Source organism: Rosa rugosa, chromosome 5 (assembly GCF_958449725.1).
Source record: "Rosa rugosa chromosome 5, drRosRugo1.1, whole genome shotgun sequence".
In the NCBI taxonomy this organism is placed as follows: domain Eukaryota; kingdom Viridiplantae; phylum Streptophyta; class Magnoliopsida; order Rosales; family Rosaceae; genus Rosa; species Rosa rugosa.
In genome coordinates, this window is record NC_084824.1 from 41,267,528 (window position 1) to 41,282,845 (window position 15,318).

A 15,318-nucleotide genomic window follows, 5' to 3' on the forward strand; every position below is an offset into this window, starting at 1 on the left:
CGACCTCCACGGCCCACAGTGTTACGGCCCATGGTTTTTTTATATCCACCTCTCCCACGTGTGTAGTTACCACCACGTGTGCCCGCACTATAGTTGCGGCTGCCTTCTTTGTTGGGGCGGTTATATGGACCCGTTCGTCCTTCATGTCCCCTGTTATTAGGGTATACATGCCCCTTATTAGTAGGGTACCGCTCCTTGCGCCCTTTCTTGGGTGCATTATAATTTGCCTCATGAACGCTTTTGGTTCCTACGGGCCTTGAATTATAATTCTTCACAAGGATATTGTCGTGCTTCTCAAACACCGACAAAATATTGATAAGCTCATTGAACTTCGTAAGTCGTCCAGCATTAAATTCAGTGCGATATTGCTTTGATAGTATAATTGCTGCGACGGGGAAGGTGGAGAGAGTCTTCTCAATTAGCTCTTCTTCTGTGAGAGGTTTTCCACAGAACTTCAGCATGGCTTTTAGCCGAAGAGCTTCTGAATTGTATTCAGCAACAGACTTGAAGTCGGAGAAGCGTATATTGTTCCATTGAACCTTCAAGTCAGGGAGGAGGGAATCTTGGATATTATCAAAGCGCTCTTCTAGCGCTACCCATAGGTCCCTTGCATCTTTGATGGACATATACTCTAATCTGAGTGCTTTGTCCATGTGGCGTCGCATCAAGATAATTGCTTGTGCATGCTTTATGGGTGTTCGTTGGAACACAAGGCCCGCGTTTGGTTCCTGGATTATGGGCAATATCCCTTTTGATGTGAGATGGTTCTCAACGTCAGTTTTCCAACTATGGTAATCCGAACCAGTTGAGTCAAGGATTTGAAATTCGAGTCTAGGTTCATTCGACATCCTTGAAATATAAGAAGAAAAAGATGTATTAGTTTCGGAGTTTAAAACTTCCACGAAAAACTAAAACAATAAGATTTCCGAGCTATGCTACCAAGAAATCAATTTCCAAGAATATTTGGATTAGACCGAAACAATGATGTTTAATAGGGTCATAAGTCGATGCTTGCGGACGCTCTTAGTCCGAATATTATGAACACTCTTAGTTCATTGACTACGAACGCTCTTAGTTCGTTTAGCGTGAATTTCTATAATTCCGCTTTTTAATTGTAAGTTCCCAAAAAGAAAAAGGAGGAGAAAAATAAATAAAAACTCAAAAGCGGGAACTTTTAGTAAAGAATACCTTGAAATAGTGTTGTCGGAAATGACCGAAAAAGTTGCCCAAAAGTTGCCGGAAAAGTCACCGGAAAATGGCCGGAAAAGTGTCCCGAAAGTCGCCGGAAAGTTGTCGGAAAATCGCCGGAAAAGTGGCCGGAAAAGTGTCCCGAAAGTCGCCGGAAAAGTGTCCCGAAAGTCGCCGGAAAAGTGTCCCGAAAGTCGCCGGAAAAGTGCCCGACAGATCTGTCGACAGATGTGTCGACAGCTGCTCGGCAGCAGCTCGGCAGCAGCTCGGCAGCTGCTCGACAGGTGTCTCGGCAGCTGCTGCGCAGCTGCTAGGCAGGGGCTCGGCAGGTCTTCGGCAGCAGCTCGGCAGATTCTTTCGGCAGCTCTCGGCAGGTGCTGTCGACAGCTTCTGCGCAGCTGCTCGGCAGGTCTCGGCAGATGCGCTCGGCAGCTTCTCGGCAGGTCTCGGCAGGACTCGCTCGGCAGCTTCTCGGCAGGGCTTCTCGGCAGCTTCTGCACAGCTGCTCGGCAGGACTCGGCAGCGGTCCGGCAGCACTCCAAATTTTCCGGTGGCCGGTTCAGGTAGTTTCCGGCCGGTTCTTGAGATTCTGAGGCCGGTTCTGAGCTTCTTGAATCAGGGGCTTTGATATTTGCTAGGGTTTGGAGGTTTTTTGTTGGTTTGGAAAAATGACTTCGATCGGATTTTGAACTCCCTCTACTCTTTTCAATTTCGATTCTAATTCTAGAGCAATTTCGTGCTGATAACGTGTTTAAGGACAAACATAAATTAACAGAGAGATAGAGAGAGTAATGTTGCAGAGAGAATGGAGATTCAAGTGTGTTTATTCATCTCATTCAAGGAGGTATTTATAGGAATACAATTGAGGTGTGAAATGCTTAAAGAAATGATACAACTTGGATGACAGCTCCATTTCTAGCTTTCTCATGTGGCATTGTGGCTGTGATGATAGAGATAACCATGCTTGTTCCTCTTTGGCATAAAGCTTATCATATAGGTCACTATACCTATCTTTACACTTAAGCATCTCTCTATATACTCAAGTATATATATCCTATACATGAAATAGACATATAAACTATGACAACAATAATCATGTATACTACAACATCTTGGTGTTTTCTGTGTTATAAAAGTTTAAAGATGAGTCATGAGTAACAAGAATAATTACATGAGGGTCTCCATGAGCATCAAAGACAGCACATAAATGCATAAGCTGTTCCAAATAATCTTTATTCCTTTCATGTGAGCCAAAGTCCTCTGTTTCAATGCCATACTACTGCAGCCAGCCAATCAAAGCAGCTGCATGGTGACCCTAACAATCCTCTTCCAGCTGATAACTTGTCTCCCATTACTGAACCGTCCATAAACTCTTTCTCTTCTTCTCTCTCAATCTCTGAATTTGGCACCACCAGACCACTCTGGCTGCTCAACTCCGATATCTCCCCATCTCCAGAGACTCTGGTAACTCTGTCTCCCTCTCTTTCTGTTTCTCGGTTTCTTGAACACATGGGGCACCCAGACAATGACAAGCAGCAGCATACAATTACCAATCCTAACACCGGGCAACCCTCCCCCTCCTCCTGCTCTGTCATCTCCACTATCTTTTTCTCTCCTTTTCTCTCTATCTGTTGTTCCAGAAACAATTGCAGTGTGTGGCAGGTGTCTTTCCCTTCCCCTGACTCCAATGACTCTACCTCGCTTAATATTTCAGTGATTTCCGTCCTCTCTGTTTCTCTGTTTCTCATTTCACACAGGTCCATAGAAGAAACTCCGGTCGTGCAGCTGTCCACATGAACTTGGGGCTGGGCCATGCTGAGATTCAGCATTTCATCTTGATTAGCATAAACAAAATGAACTCCACAGCTTCTGAGGCGGAGTTGTTCTATTCTGAATTTTCTGTCTACTGCAATCTCAAACGTGGCCTCAGTGTAATAGGTTTCATTGACCAGGCTTCCTTCTTCAATTAATGGAAATTCAGACAAGGGCACATATCCCAGGAACATGTGATCTGACTTGAGGAATCTATCATTACTGAAAACCGAATCGAGTAAATCAACACTGAAACTATACTCACCACGACTTCCTTTGAAGGTACAAGAGCAAGCAGCAGATAAAGGAAAATGATGATTATGAACTCCCTGGTATTTACGAACAGCGCAGATAGCGAATCCCAAAAACTTACTGTCGAACCAATTTGGTGGTAGCTGCACACTTAATGAAAATCCGCTGCTGTGATGGTTGAACCAATCAGGAACTTCACTCCCAGGAAGAGACATGTTAAATCGAAGAGATCGCAGGCAATTATCCTACACATTGAAAACAAAAGTTAACTTAATTTGGCTTAACCTTGTGTGTGTACGTGTTTGTTTGTGTATGTGCTAATGAGAGACGAACCTGAAAATGCGAATGCCTTTCCACAATATCTCTAAATAGATTTGTTTGTATCAGCTGCAGGCAATTAGAAAATGTGAAGAAATAAATCGAATGGTACAGTTGCTTCGGCTTTGAAACTTTGTTCAAAGCTATGCAATCATGCGCATCTATGTAATTTATAGTAGATGAAAGCTCTGGTATTGATTTCAGTCTACTGCAATCGTCCAATCTGAGATCCCTCAATCGACCAAGTCGATTCATTGTTGCAGGTAAGCTCTCAAAATTGTTTCTGCACAAAACCAATGATTCCAATGAAGATAGACAAGTAATGCCATCCGACAACTCCAACAGATTGCAATCACTTAAATCCAGATGTCGCAGATAACCAGTCTGCTGATAACCATGCTGAGAAAGGTGCCTTAAAATTGATGATGACCATGCTGAAAAGGGTGCTTTTATTTCTATGAATCCATTACATGATATTGATATTTTAAGAGCTCTCAAACATAAAATAGACAACGGAAGTTGTTTTACACCACTATCTTGTACCTCGAGTTCCGCCAACAATTTTAAAGTCCCAAAGTTCTCGGGCAAGCTAGAAAAGTTTGAGCACCCAGACAGATCAAGATTTGTAAGCTGTGCCAAATTACACACACTGTCTGGAAGAAAGACCAGGCTTCTGCAGTTTCTCATACTCACTGATTTAAGACCCTGAAGCCGTTTAATTGATGAGGGCAGTTCCTTAATTGCTGTCCCATCTAGATGAAGCTCACGTACCTCCTTCATAACTTCTGAAATCTCCGGAAACTTCTCAAGATTGGAACAGCAAGAAAGATTAAGCCTCTGTAGAGATGCCAAATGAATGCTGCTAGGCAGATTCTTAAGTTCTCTGCAACCTTTCAGGTTCAAAGTAAATAACCCTACAAGGTTATTAATTGATGAGGGCAATTCTTTAATTGCTGTCCCATCTAGATGAAGCTCACGTACCCCCTTCATAACTTCTGAAATCTCCGGAAACTTCTTAAGATTGGAACAGCCAGAAAGATAAAGGCTCCGTAGAGATTTCAAATGAATGCTGCTAGGTAGACTCTTAAGTTCTCTGCAACCTTCGAGGGTCAAAGTATAAAGCCCTGCAAGGTTATTAATTGATGAGGGCATATCTTTTATTGCTGTGTCATCTAGATGAAGCCATTTTAGCTTCGTCATAACCTCTGAAATCTCTGGAAACTTCTCCATATTTGAACAGCCAGAAAGATTAAGGGTTTCTAGAGATTTCATACAGATGCTGCTAGGCAGACTCTTAAATTCTCTGCAACCTCTGAGGTTCAAAGTAACAAGGCCTGTAAGATTATTAATTGATGAGGGCAGTTCTTTAATTGCTGTCCCACGTAGATGAAGATCGCTTAGCTCATTCATAACTTGAGAAATTTCTGGAAACTTTTCAAGATTCCAACAGCCAAAAAGATCAAGGGTCTTTAGAGATTTCATATGAATGCTGCTGGGGAGAATCTTAAGTTCTTTGCAGTTGGCTAGCTTCAATAAATCAAGGTTTTGAAGACCAGAAATGGATGGATGGACCTCAAATAAACTTGAACAACCATCAAGAAATAGTTTCTCAAGATTTTTTGCTTTAGTCAAGTCGGGGATTTTGACAAGGTATGGACAATGACTTAACACGATGGCTTTTAAATTTTGCAACGGCTGCATTAAAAAAAACCAGGAAAAATGTGTCTTCATACATGAGGCATACAAAAATTTATAATTTCCAAACAAGAAAAATATACATAGATGATTGTACCTGGATTCCTTCCCAAAGTTGTTGAATGTGACTACCACGCATGTCGAGTTTAACAAGATTCTTTGGGATAAAGGTTGATGGAAAACACTTTAGAGGGCATCCATGCCATAAGAGAAACCTCAACTCATGAGAAAGAAACTCCAACTCCCCCTTCGCAAGTTGTTTACAGCCATCAACTGGGAATTTAACCTCACACTTGCGAGTTCCATAGCTTGATTTATATTGGTAATTATAAAATATGGAGTAGAATGAATAATAGATTACGAGTAGTCTTAGCTTCGTCATTCTAACATAGGCTCCAGTATTTATGCATAGATCGACTTCTGAGTTCGACAAGTCTAGGATTAAGCATTCAACTGCATCCGTAGCCTGCATAACCAATACCAAATTAAATGTTAGTGCAAAATTCTAGAACAGTATCATAAAATCAATACAAGATTCCCATGAATTTGATTTTGGTCAAAGTTGAATCTTTCTACCAAACATTAGGTACATAATTGATAAAAGAGCAAGAGATTGCTCATGATTGAATATCTCACCGTATTTTGAGTCAATACGTGATTAACATCTTCATAACTCCACAACCTACTGCGCTTCCAAGGTTCTTTAGTAGATTCTAGACGGACGATTTCTCTACCCATATCTTGTAGTAAATCATGCATGTAGATCCTATCATTATAATCTGAGACTGTTATGAGAGCTCTATCAATTAGGACTCTTAATCCATTGTGCGGAAAGAACCCAAAACTGTCTAGTAATTCTGTAACAAAATTTTTGCCCCATTCTATAAAGAGACATGCAATATCTAGAAATATGTTCTTCTCTGAATCGTCTAGTCCATCAAAGCTTGTTCTGAGCACATGCTGAATTTCTATGTGTGGGATTTTCTTTAATTTCTCTAACACGGCTTCCCACTCAAGTACACTCTTGTTATCAAGAAAAGCCCCCAAGACTTTAAGTGCTAAAGGCAAACCTTTAGAATATTATATGGCACGCCTTGAGAGACGATCGTAGTCTCCATTGGGTTGATTAGTTCTGAAGGCATATTTCATGAAAAGCTCAAGAGCTTCATCATCACTTAATATCGTGGGCTGATATGTCCCATTAACTCCACTTAGCGATTGCTTATTTCTAGTTGTCACAATGACTCTACTTCCCTCACCAAATGCATGTAGTTTTCCAAGCAAGGCTTCAATTTCGGGATAAGTTTCCACATCATCAAGAACAACTAAGACTTTTTTCCTACCCAGCCTTTCCATTATCATATTCCTACCTCTGTCCAAACCTACACTTGGCATCTTTTCCTTCAACAATTTGGATAGAAGTTCTTCCTGCTTTTGTACTTCAAGCTTGTTTTTAAAAGCTTCTTTGACATTATCAAGAAAGCAGGAGTGTTCAAATTGCCAAGCAATTTCATCGAAAACAGCTCTAGCAATGGTTGTTTTTCCTAGACCGCCCATACCCCATATTCCAACAACACGAACATCATTCATCCAAAGACATAATCTTGACATCATTTCTGTAATGTGGGAATCCATTCCAATCAAGCCATTGGCTTTTTTGGACGATGTGTGGATCAGTTTTCTTTGAGTATTTGCAACAATTTCCTCAATAAGCTTGCCGTCATCCCTGCAAAATTAGAAATCCGTGTAACTGTGTTTGTAAAAAGTAACCAAAGCAAGATGTACTGTGATATAGTTACCAGGAACATATGATGACACAGAACTATAAACTAAAATGTGATAAAGACTAAAACCAGGGATTCAGTTAATAATTTGCAGTGATCTTATCAGAGTTAAGTATCTAAACTTATAGTTTCCAAGATTAATGCATGTATCCTACCACAAAAAACTAAATACATAAGACTAAACCAAAAAAGTACATTTCGATTAAGAGAAGGGATTCATAAGTTAGCACACAAAACCCTGTACAGAAATTGAAGAAAAATGAACTTCATAGAGCTTAATTGATCAAAAACTTTTGAAATTCAGTTAAGATCAGTATGAATCCACGATTTTATAACAAAGAAATAGGTGGCTTTCATGGTAACAAAGAAGTATATCACAACTTTAACACTTTAACAATAGCTATGGGGTAAAATTGTAAGATTTCCACTTAAGTATAGAAAAGAAAAAAAGGCCAGACATACGAGACTAGAAGTCTAAAACTAATTGAGAGTTTGAAGAAAGATTACTCATATTTGCTCGAATCCCAGCCAGATAGATCCGCAACTCTATTTACAGCTGACCTCCAGCTCTTCACCTCTTCCTTGTCAAGGTTAGGATTTTCTCCATGTTTGGCAAAAGCTTCTGCATATTTTCCTTTGATTTTCCGGAGATCAGAGGGGTCCACTTCGTAGAAGATAGGCAGCACCATCTGCTTCTTCGTAACCATGCAATCCAGGATTTTGACAAGCTCATTTAAGCACCAAGTGGAAGAGGCATAGTTTTGAGATAAAACGACAATCGAAATCCTTGATTCCTCAATATATGTGAGTAGCTCTGAAATTTTGTTGCCTTTTTCGAGCTCTTCAGAATCGATGAAGGTGTAGATTGCTTTCTGTTCTAGAGCTTTGTAAAGATGGCCGGAGAAGATCTTGCGGGTGTCTTCTCCTCTAAAACTGAGGAAGACATCATACTTGCAACAACCACCAGATGAAGATGAAGGAGCCATCATGTAATAAACACAAGATCAACAATTGAAGCTAATGGTCGATGAGCCTAATGGTGCAAGTTGCTCTTCTTGTTGGATGGATGCTTATGAATTACTCCCATTTGAGACCATTAAAATAGCCAAAAGAATTGGACTGGTTTTGACTAATGGTGGGAATGGACCCAGGAATCAAATGACTACGAGTCTACGGGGGGTGTATTGTATATGGAATTACTGGCATTTTTAAAGAAGTCTATGGAATTTAAAAGTCCGGGTGTATTCAATACAGACTTTTAACAATCCATAAAAGTTTAGGTGTATTCAATCAGGATTTTAAAAAATCTTTATGAATTCCACCAAAGTCTAGGGGTATTCAATTAGGACTTTTAAAAATGAATAGAAGTTTAGGGGTATTCAAAATATCATTCATACATACGGAATTAGAAAATCATGGAAAATCATGGACTTTATAGTGTTTAGTATAAATACCAAACTCCAATATTTGTCCAGCCATCAGAGCAAAGATTTTGAGCGTGGAAAAGTCTATCAAAGTTCTGCTCTCTGCGCGCGAAGAGGTTGGTCCTCCATCATCTCTCTTTCTTAAATTTTTTGTTGTCTTTTCTCTAATGTTTTGTGGTATCAACTTCTAATACCTAACATGTTCATTGTTGTTGTTGAATTTGATTTTTTTTGTTTTTCAATTGTGATGCTTGGAACCCTAATAACCCAAATATTATCATCTACTCCTAAAACCCTAAACCCAAATTTGTCGTCTATACGTATATGCTTAATGCTTTTACGGTTTGATCATAGTCCTGCGTCTTGCACTATTGTTGTTATTGCAGTTGGTTTAGTCCTGCGAATAGTAGGTGGGTTTCTCTCTTGTTAGAATAGTAGGTGGGTTTTAGATCTTGGATGGCTCTCTGTGGTTGAAAACTCGAGATCCATGCATAGATGTTGATTTTTTTTGTCTATGGCAGTCTTTGTAGATCTTGAATTGAGTGGAATGCTTCTTTGTAATGCGAGACTTTTAGTTTCAGACCGAAATTATTAGATAAGAAACATCGGAATCGCTTTCCTGTGAAGTTTTGATTATGCCAAGTAACAGTCAACAAGAGATTGGCCCATCATTGTTAGATGTACCGAGCAATAGAATACAAATTTGGCTTCAGTCGAAGTAGAAATTTAGGATAGAAAAAGAAAAGAGATTGATTTGTTCACAGGATCACAGCAGTAACTAAAACAAGGGATGGCATTTAAACCCACGGGTATGGGTACCCGTAGGTAATTATTTCTTCTGGGTATTTTTTACGGATATGGGTACCCGTTTATGAATTTTGGGTGGGTACGGGTATTTTATAAAATACCCATATCAAAATGGGTGGGTATGGGTGTTACCCACGGGTATTAAAATTTTACCCAATACCCATTCCTATTCACCCGCGATCTCCAAAACGCGATCTCCGATTCTTTTCTCTCTGTTCGACCCAGCAATCTAGCCGGAGATCGGCTAATCCGGCATCTAGGGTTGAGGTCGTGGTGGATTTCTAGGGTTCTTGTTGGGGCACTGACCCAATATGCAACTTACCTTTTTTACTGTTTTCATTTATTATATTGCAGTAAGTTCTCAGGTTAATTTGTTGTGAGTCAGCAATGGCTCAATCCTTATCTGAAATTGGACAGCTGTCCAATTTCTTTTCCTTTAAGTTTATAGCTATATGTACTGGACTGTGGCTCTCTGGAAAGATATCGATGAATACAACAACTTACTTTTCATTTTCTCTGCAATTACTCTTTTCTCTTATTTTCCTATCTCTTTGGGGTCCAGACCCATATTATCTGGTATTCCCTTGCGCTCATGGGACCAAAGCCGAAAGGTGGTGGTGCTCCGCCGGTGACCCTTGACTTAACGGCGGCAGAGTTGGATTACCTCGCTCAACAATTGCTCTTTGACTCTCATATTCAAACTATGCGTGAGTCTGTAGAGGAGATTCGTGCATCTCAAGCATCACTTCGTGCCCAAAATGATGAAATCCAGAGTAGAAACGCTGAGATGCAGGCTCGGTTGCTTGATGAGCTTCATCAGCTTCGGCTTGCTTCTTTACGACCGGAGAACGATCCAAATTCTCCGAACAATCTTCGTTTTGGCTCTCTACCTCTCTCTGTAGCAGGTACCCAAGGACCTCTTTCCTCCGAACCCCTTCTGATAGCTGGCGTGGGAGCATTAAGTACTATGTCTGAAGGGGGTCCTTCTGGGTTTGCTCTCCCTAGCACGGAAATTCCTTCTTCTCCTGTCTCTGTACCGCCTTCACCACCCTCCTCACAGGTAGCTTCTGGTGGTAGTATAAGTCAACAAAGAGGTAAATCCATTGCTAGTACTATTGCTTCTACTGATGTGGCTCCTCGATCTGTGGGTAATAGAGAAAGGTTAATGGGTGATGCTTTCAGAGCTAGAGATAGGGAAGAACGACATGACTATGGTGGATTTCCTTACCAATCTAATTTCTATCAGCATACCATAGCTCCCAATCATTTTACTGATATACCTACTTATAATTCTCAATTTATTCATGGTATACCTATGTCAAGCATGCACTATGTTCATGGAAATTCTGTTTTTGGAGGGCCACTATAGCAAGGACAGCCTAGCAATTCTTCAATACTACCTCCATGGCAATTCCCATCAAGTAATGCTCATGAACCGATTGTTAGACCCACACTACCATTTGCAGTGAATCATTACTTGACATCACAATTGTCTACTCAACCCATACCAGCTCAGGCTTCATCCACCTATTCCACCATTTCAACACCGTACTCTCATTTTGAACCTTCACAATTTCCGCAAGCACAGCATGCTCACTATCTTCATCCCCAAAATCATCATGTTATTCAAGGACCACAGTTTCATTTACAACCTGAGATGGATCCAAATCTTCCAACTATGCGGCAAATGAGGTTGGAGTTTCAAACTTTTAGTGATGGTGATCCTCTACAATGGCTTAATAAGGCAGGACAATATTTTGAGTTGTATCAAATTCCAGAGGACAAAAAGGTTTCTATTGCAGCTATGTATCTCACAGATGAGGCAGCGGATGTGTGGCATTTGTTCAGACACCAATATCCTGGAAATTGGCGTGGCTTTGCTGAACTCTTAATGCGCGAATTTGGCTCCCATAACCAAACTGATTATCAGTCTGCCTTAATTAGACTGAAGCAAACTGGTACAGTGAGTGAATTTAAATCTCAGTTTAATAAGTATGCAAGAAGAGCTCCAGGATTTTCAGATGACATGTTGCTCGCCTGTTTCGTGGGAGGACTCAAGGAAGATATTCAGGTTGATGTGCGAGCAATGAGGCCAACTTCCTTGTACCAGGCTTATGAGTTGGCCATGATATTTGAAGAAAGACATGCTGGTCATAGAAGTACGAGGTCATTTTCACAAAGATCTCAACTCTCAAATCCTGTTGTCGCACATAGAATTCCAGTTGTTACTAATTCCACATCAAAGGCTGCCCATACATCATCATTGAGGCCTTTTCCTTCTCAACTTGTGCGATCTAATTCACAAACTGGTAATAGCTCAGACAGAAAATGGACTCAAAATGATTACCATGAAAGAAGAGCTAGGGGACTTTGTTTTTTCTGTGATGAACCGTATAAGGGAGGCCATGTATGTAAACGAACACTTGGTCAAGGAAGAGCATTGTTGATTGAAGGCATCCCTGAGGAAGAAATAGTTGATTCTCATCCGAACCTTGAAGAAAGTGATTCAAATAAACTCAGTGGAGATAGTAAGAACGAGGAGACCGCCACCTTACATGTGATCAACTGTGTTGATAATCCTATGACTATGCAACTCAAGGGATTTTTTAACACACAGGAAGTCCATGTTCTCATTGATGGGGGGGCTACTCATTCATTTATTCACCCAAGTTTGTTGCGAGACTGTAATATCAAGGTTGACTATAATAGTTCTCTGCAGGTTGTGGTTGCTTACGGATCAAAGGTACAATCAGCCGGGAAACTACAAATTCAGTTACAATTACAAGACACTCCGGTAGACACTGAAGTGTTTGTTCTTCCCGTTAATGGTTGTGAAATTTTGTTGGGTGCTTCTTGGTTGCGAACCTTGGGTGATATAATCTGGAATTTTGAAAAAATGTCAATGAGATTCACTTTGCTTGGAAAATCATACTTTCTACAGGGTATTCTAGCTGGTGAAATGTCAATGGTGAGTTCTGCAACTATGACCAGATTGTTAAAGCAAGAAAAAGAAGCTATGTTTATTGAACTATTAGCCATTTCAGCTACTGATAACCAAAAGTTGAAGGATGTTCACCCCGCTGTTGTTTCTTTAATTGATGACTTTGCTACACTTTTTGAAAATCCAACCGGATTACCTCCTCATCGATTACATGATCACAAAATAGAGTTACTTCCAGGTTCTATTCCTGTTAGTGTAAGGCCTTATCGGTATCCTCAATTTCAAAAAAATGAGGTGGAAAAAATCTGTGCGGAACTTCTAGCAGGAAGAGAGATACAACCAAGTACTAGTCCTTTCTCTTCTCCAGTAATTTTGGTTAAAAAGAAAGATGGCAGCAACAGGATGTGTGTTGATTATAGGTCTCTCAATGCAGTAACAGTCAAGGATAAGTTCCCCATACCAAGTGTGGATGAGTTATTAGATGAGTTGCATGGTTCAGTGTACTTTAGTAAATTGGATTTGCGGTCAGGGTACCATCAGATACGAATGCATCCAGCTGATGTCCACAAAACAGCTTTTCGAACTCACCAAGGGCACTACGAGTTCCTTGTGATGCCATTTGGTCTCACCAATGCTCCCTCCACTTTTCAATCCTTGATGAACGATATATTCAAGGAACACTTGAGGGAATTTGTCCTAGTGTTTTTTGATGACATTCTTATTTACAGTAAATCCATTGAAGAGCATCTGAAACATTTAACTATGGTTTTTTCTATCTTGAAGAAACATCAGTTAAAGGTTAAGATGAGCAAGTGTACATTTGGAGCTAAAAGTATGGAATACCTTGGACATGTGATTTCAGAAAAAGGGGTGGCAGTTGATCCAAAAAAAATTGAAGCGATCAAGAATTGGAAGAAACCTATGACTCTAAAGGGATTGCGTGGTTTCTTAGGCATGGCTGGGTATTACAGAAAGTTCGTGAAGAATTTCGGAATCATTGCAAAGGTTTTGACAAACATGCTCAAGAAGGACAATTTTGTTTGGACCTCTGAGGCCGAAAAGTCTTTTGAAGAGCTGAAGGCAACTTTATGTTCAACACCAGTGTTAGCTTTACCAGATTTCACAAAAAAATTTGATGTTGAGTGTGATGCTTCAGGCCTTGGGATTGGAGCAGTTCTTTCTCAAGATGGTCACCCCATAACATATCTCAGCAAAGCTCTAGCCCCCAACCATTTAGCATTGAGTGTTTATGATAAGGAGATGATAGCAGTTGTTTTTGCAGTTGAGCACTAGCGACCTTATTTGTTGGGACATCCATTCAGGATCATTACAGATCACCGGACTATTCTGTATTTTTTGAACCAGCGAATTACCACCCCTGCACAACAAAGTAGCTATTAAAGTTACTTGGGTATGACTATAGCATTGTTTTCAAATCTGGTAATACTAATGTTGTCCCTGATGCTCTATCAAGACAAGGTGAGTTAAACTCTCTGATCGGAATTTCTAGTCCTGTGTTTACATTCATGAGTGAAATATCTACTTTGTGCAAAAATCACTCTGAGACTTGCAAGTTGATGGAGGGCATCGACCAGGGAACTACCACTTCTAAGAACTTTACTGTGGTTAAGGGTCAGTTGCTTTATAAGGAGAGAGTTTTTGTCCCTGATGCTGATGGGTGGAGGTTGAAAATTATCAAGGAGTTACACTGTGGTAAGAGTGGGGGACACTCAGGTTGGTTAAGAACCTACAAAAGGGTTTCTAGAAGTTTTCTATGGCCTGGAATCAAAAGGCAAGTAAAGAAATTTGTTTCTGAATGTTTAATTTGTTAGCAAGTTCATTATGAGACAATTTCACCTCCCGGATTGCTGCAACCTAACCCGATTCCCATTGGCTTTTGGACTGATATTTCGATGGACTTCATTGATGGCCTTCCTCACAGTGCAGGTAAGACTTCCATTATGGTAGTTGTTGATAGACTTACTAAATATGCACATTTTATTGCTCTCAAGCACCCTTATATTGCTAGAAGTGTGGCCGAATTATTTGTTCAAGAGGTTTTTAGACTTCATGGAATGCCTGATAATATTATCAGTGACAGGGACCCCATATTTCTGAGTGCATTTTGGAAAAATTTCTTTGAGCTACAAGGTTCCAAGTTATGTATGAGCACTGCATACCACCCCCAAATAGATGGTCAAACTGAATGTTTAAATAGGGTTCTGGAACAGTATTTAAGGTGCGTGATTTTGGAGGAACAAGGTCAGTGGACAGAAAAGTTGTCGTGGGCTGAGTGGTGGTACAATACCTCCTACCACTCAGCTATTAAGATGTCTCCTTATCAAGCTCTGTATGGGGTTCCTCCTCCCCAAGTAAGAACATATGTTCCAGGTAGTACTGCTGTTCATCAAGTGGATCTACTATTGAGAAATAGGGATGAACTGCTGTCCAAACTCAAGTTTAACATGGAACAAGGCCAAGCAAGGATGAAGGTATACTATGACAAACATCATACTGAGAGGGAGTTTGACATTGGTGATTGGGTGTTCCTAAAGTTGCAACCCTACAAGCAAAAGTCAGTGCAAGTCAGAAAATCCCACAAACTCGCTCCAAAATACTTTGGCCCTTATCAGGTGATTGAAAAAATTGGCAAATTGCATACAAATTGCTGCTACCTACGACTGCAAAGGTGCATCCCGTATTTCATGTGTTGCTTCTAAAGAAGAAATTGGGAAGTTCAATAGTTCCATCTCCAACTTTACCTCCTAGCTTTGATACCAACAAGAGTAACTGGGTTCCAGCAAAGATATTACAGAGGAGTTCGTTCAAGAAGGGTAATAAGCCAGAAGTAAGATGGTTAGTTCAATGGAAAAATGGTTTTGAGGATGATGCTACATGGGAGAGTGCAGATGCATTTCAACTACGTTTTCCTGATTTTCAAGGGTAGCTGGTGATGGTTTCTGTCAAGGGAGGTGGGATGTTGGGGCACTGACCCAATATGCAACTTACCTTTTTTACTGTTTTCATTTGTTATATTGCAGTAAGTTCTCAGGTTAATTTGTTGTGAGTCAGCAGTGGCTCAATCCTTATCTGAAAT

At 40.4% G+C, this 15,318-nt stretch overlaps 1 protein-coding gene and 1 pseudogene across 1 annotated transcript; one reads left to right on the top strand and one right to left on the bottom strand.

The window, feature by feature from the left end:
• Window positions 1-1,942: 1,942 nt before the first annotated feature.
• On the bottom strand, window positions 1,943-8,212 carry LOC133707959 (disease resistance protein RPV1-like; annotated as a pseudogene).
• A 1,660-nt stretch (window positions 8,213-9,872) lies between these two features.
• LOC133711674 (uncharacterized) lies at window positions 9,873-13,514 on the top strand. Its single transcript, XM_062137776.1, has 2 exons — window positions 9,873-10,587; window positions 10,747-13,514. The coding sequence occupies exons 1-2, from the start codon at window positions 9,873-9,875 to the stop codon at window positions 13,512-13,514; spliced, it is 3,483 nt and encodes a 1,160-aa protein (XP_061993760.1).
• The last annotated feature ends 1,804 nt before the right edge of the window (window positions 13,515-15,318 follow it).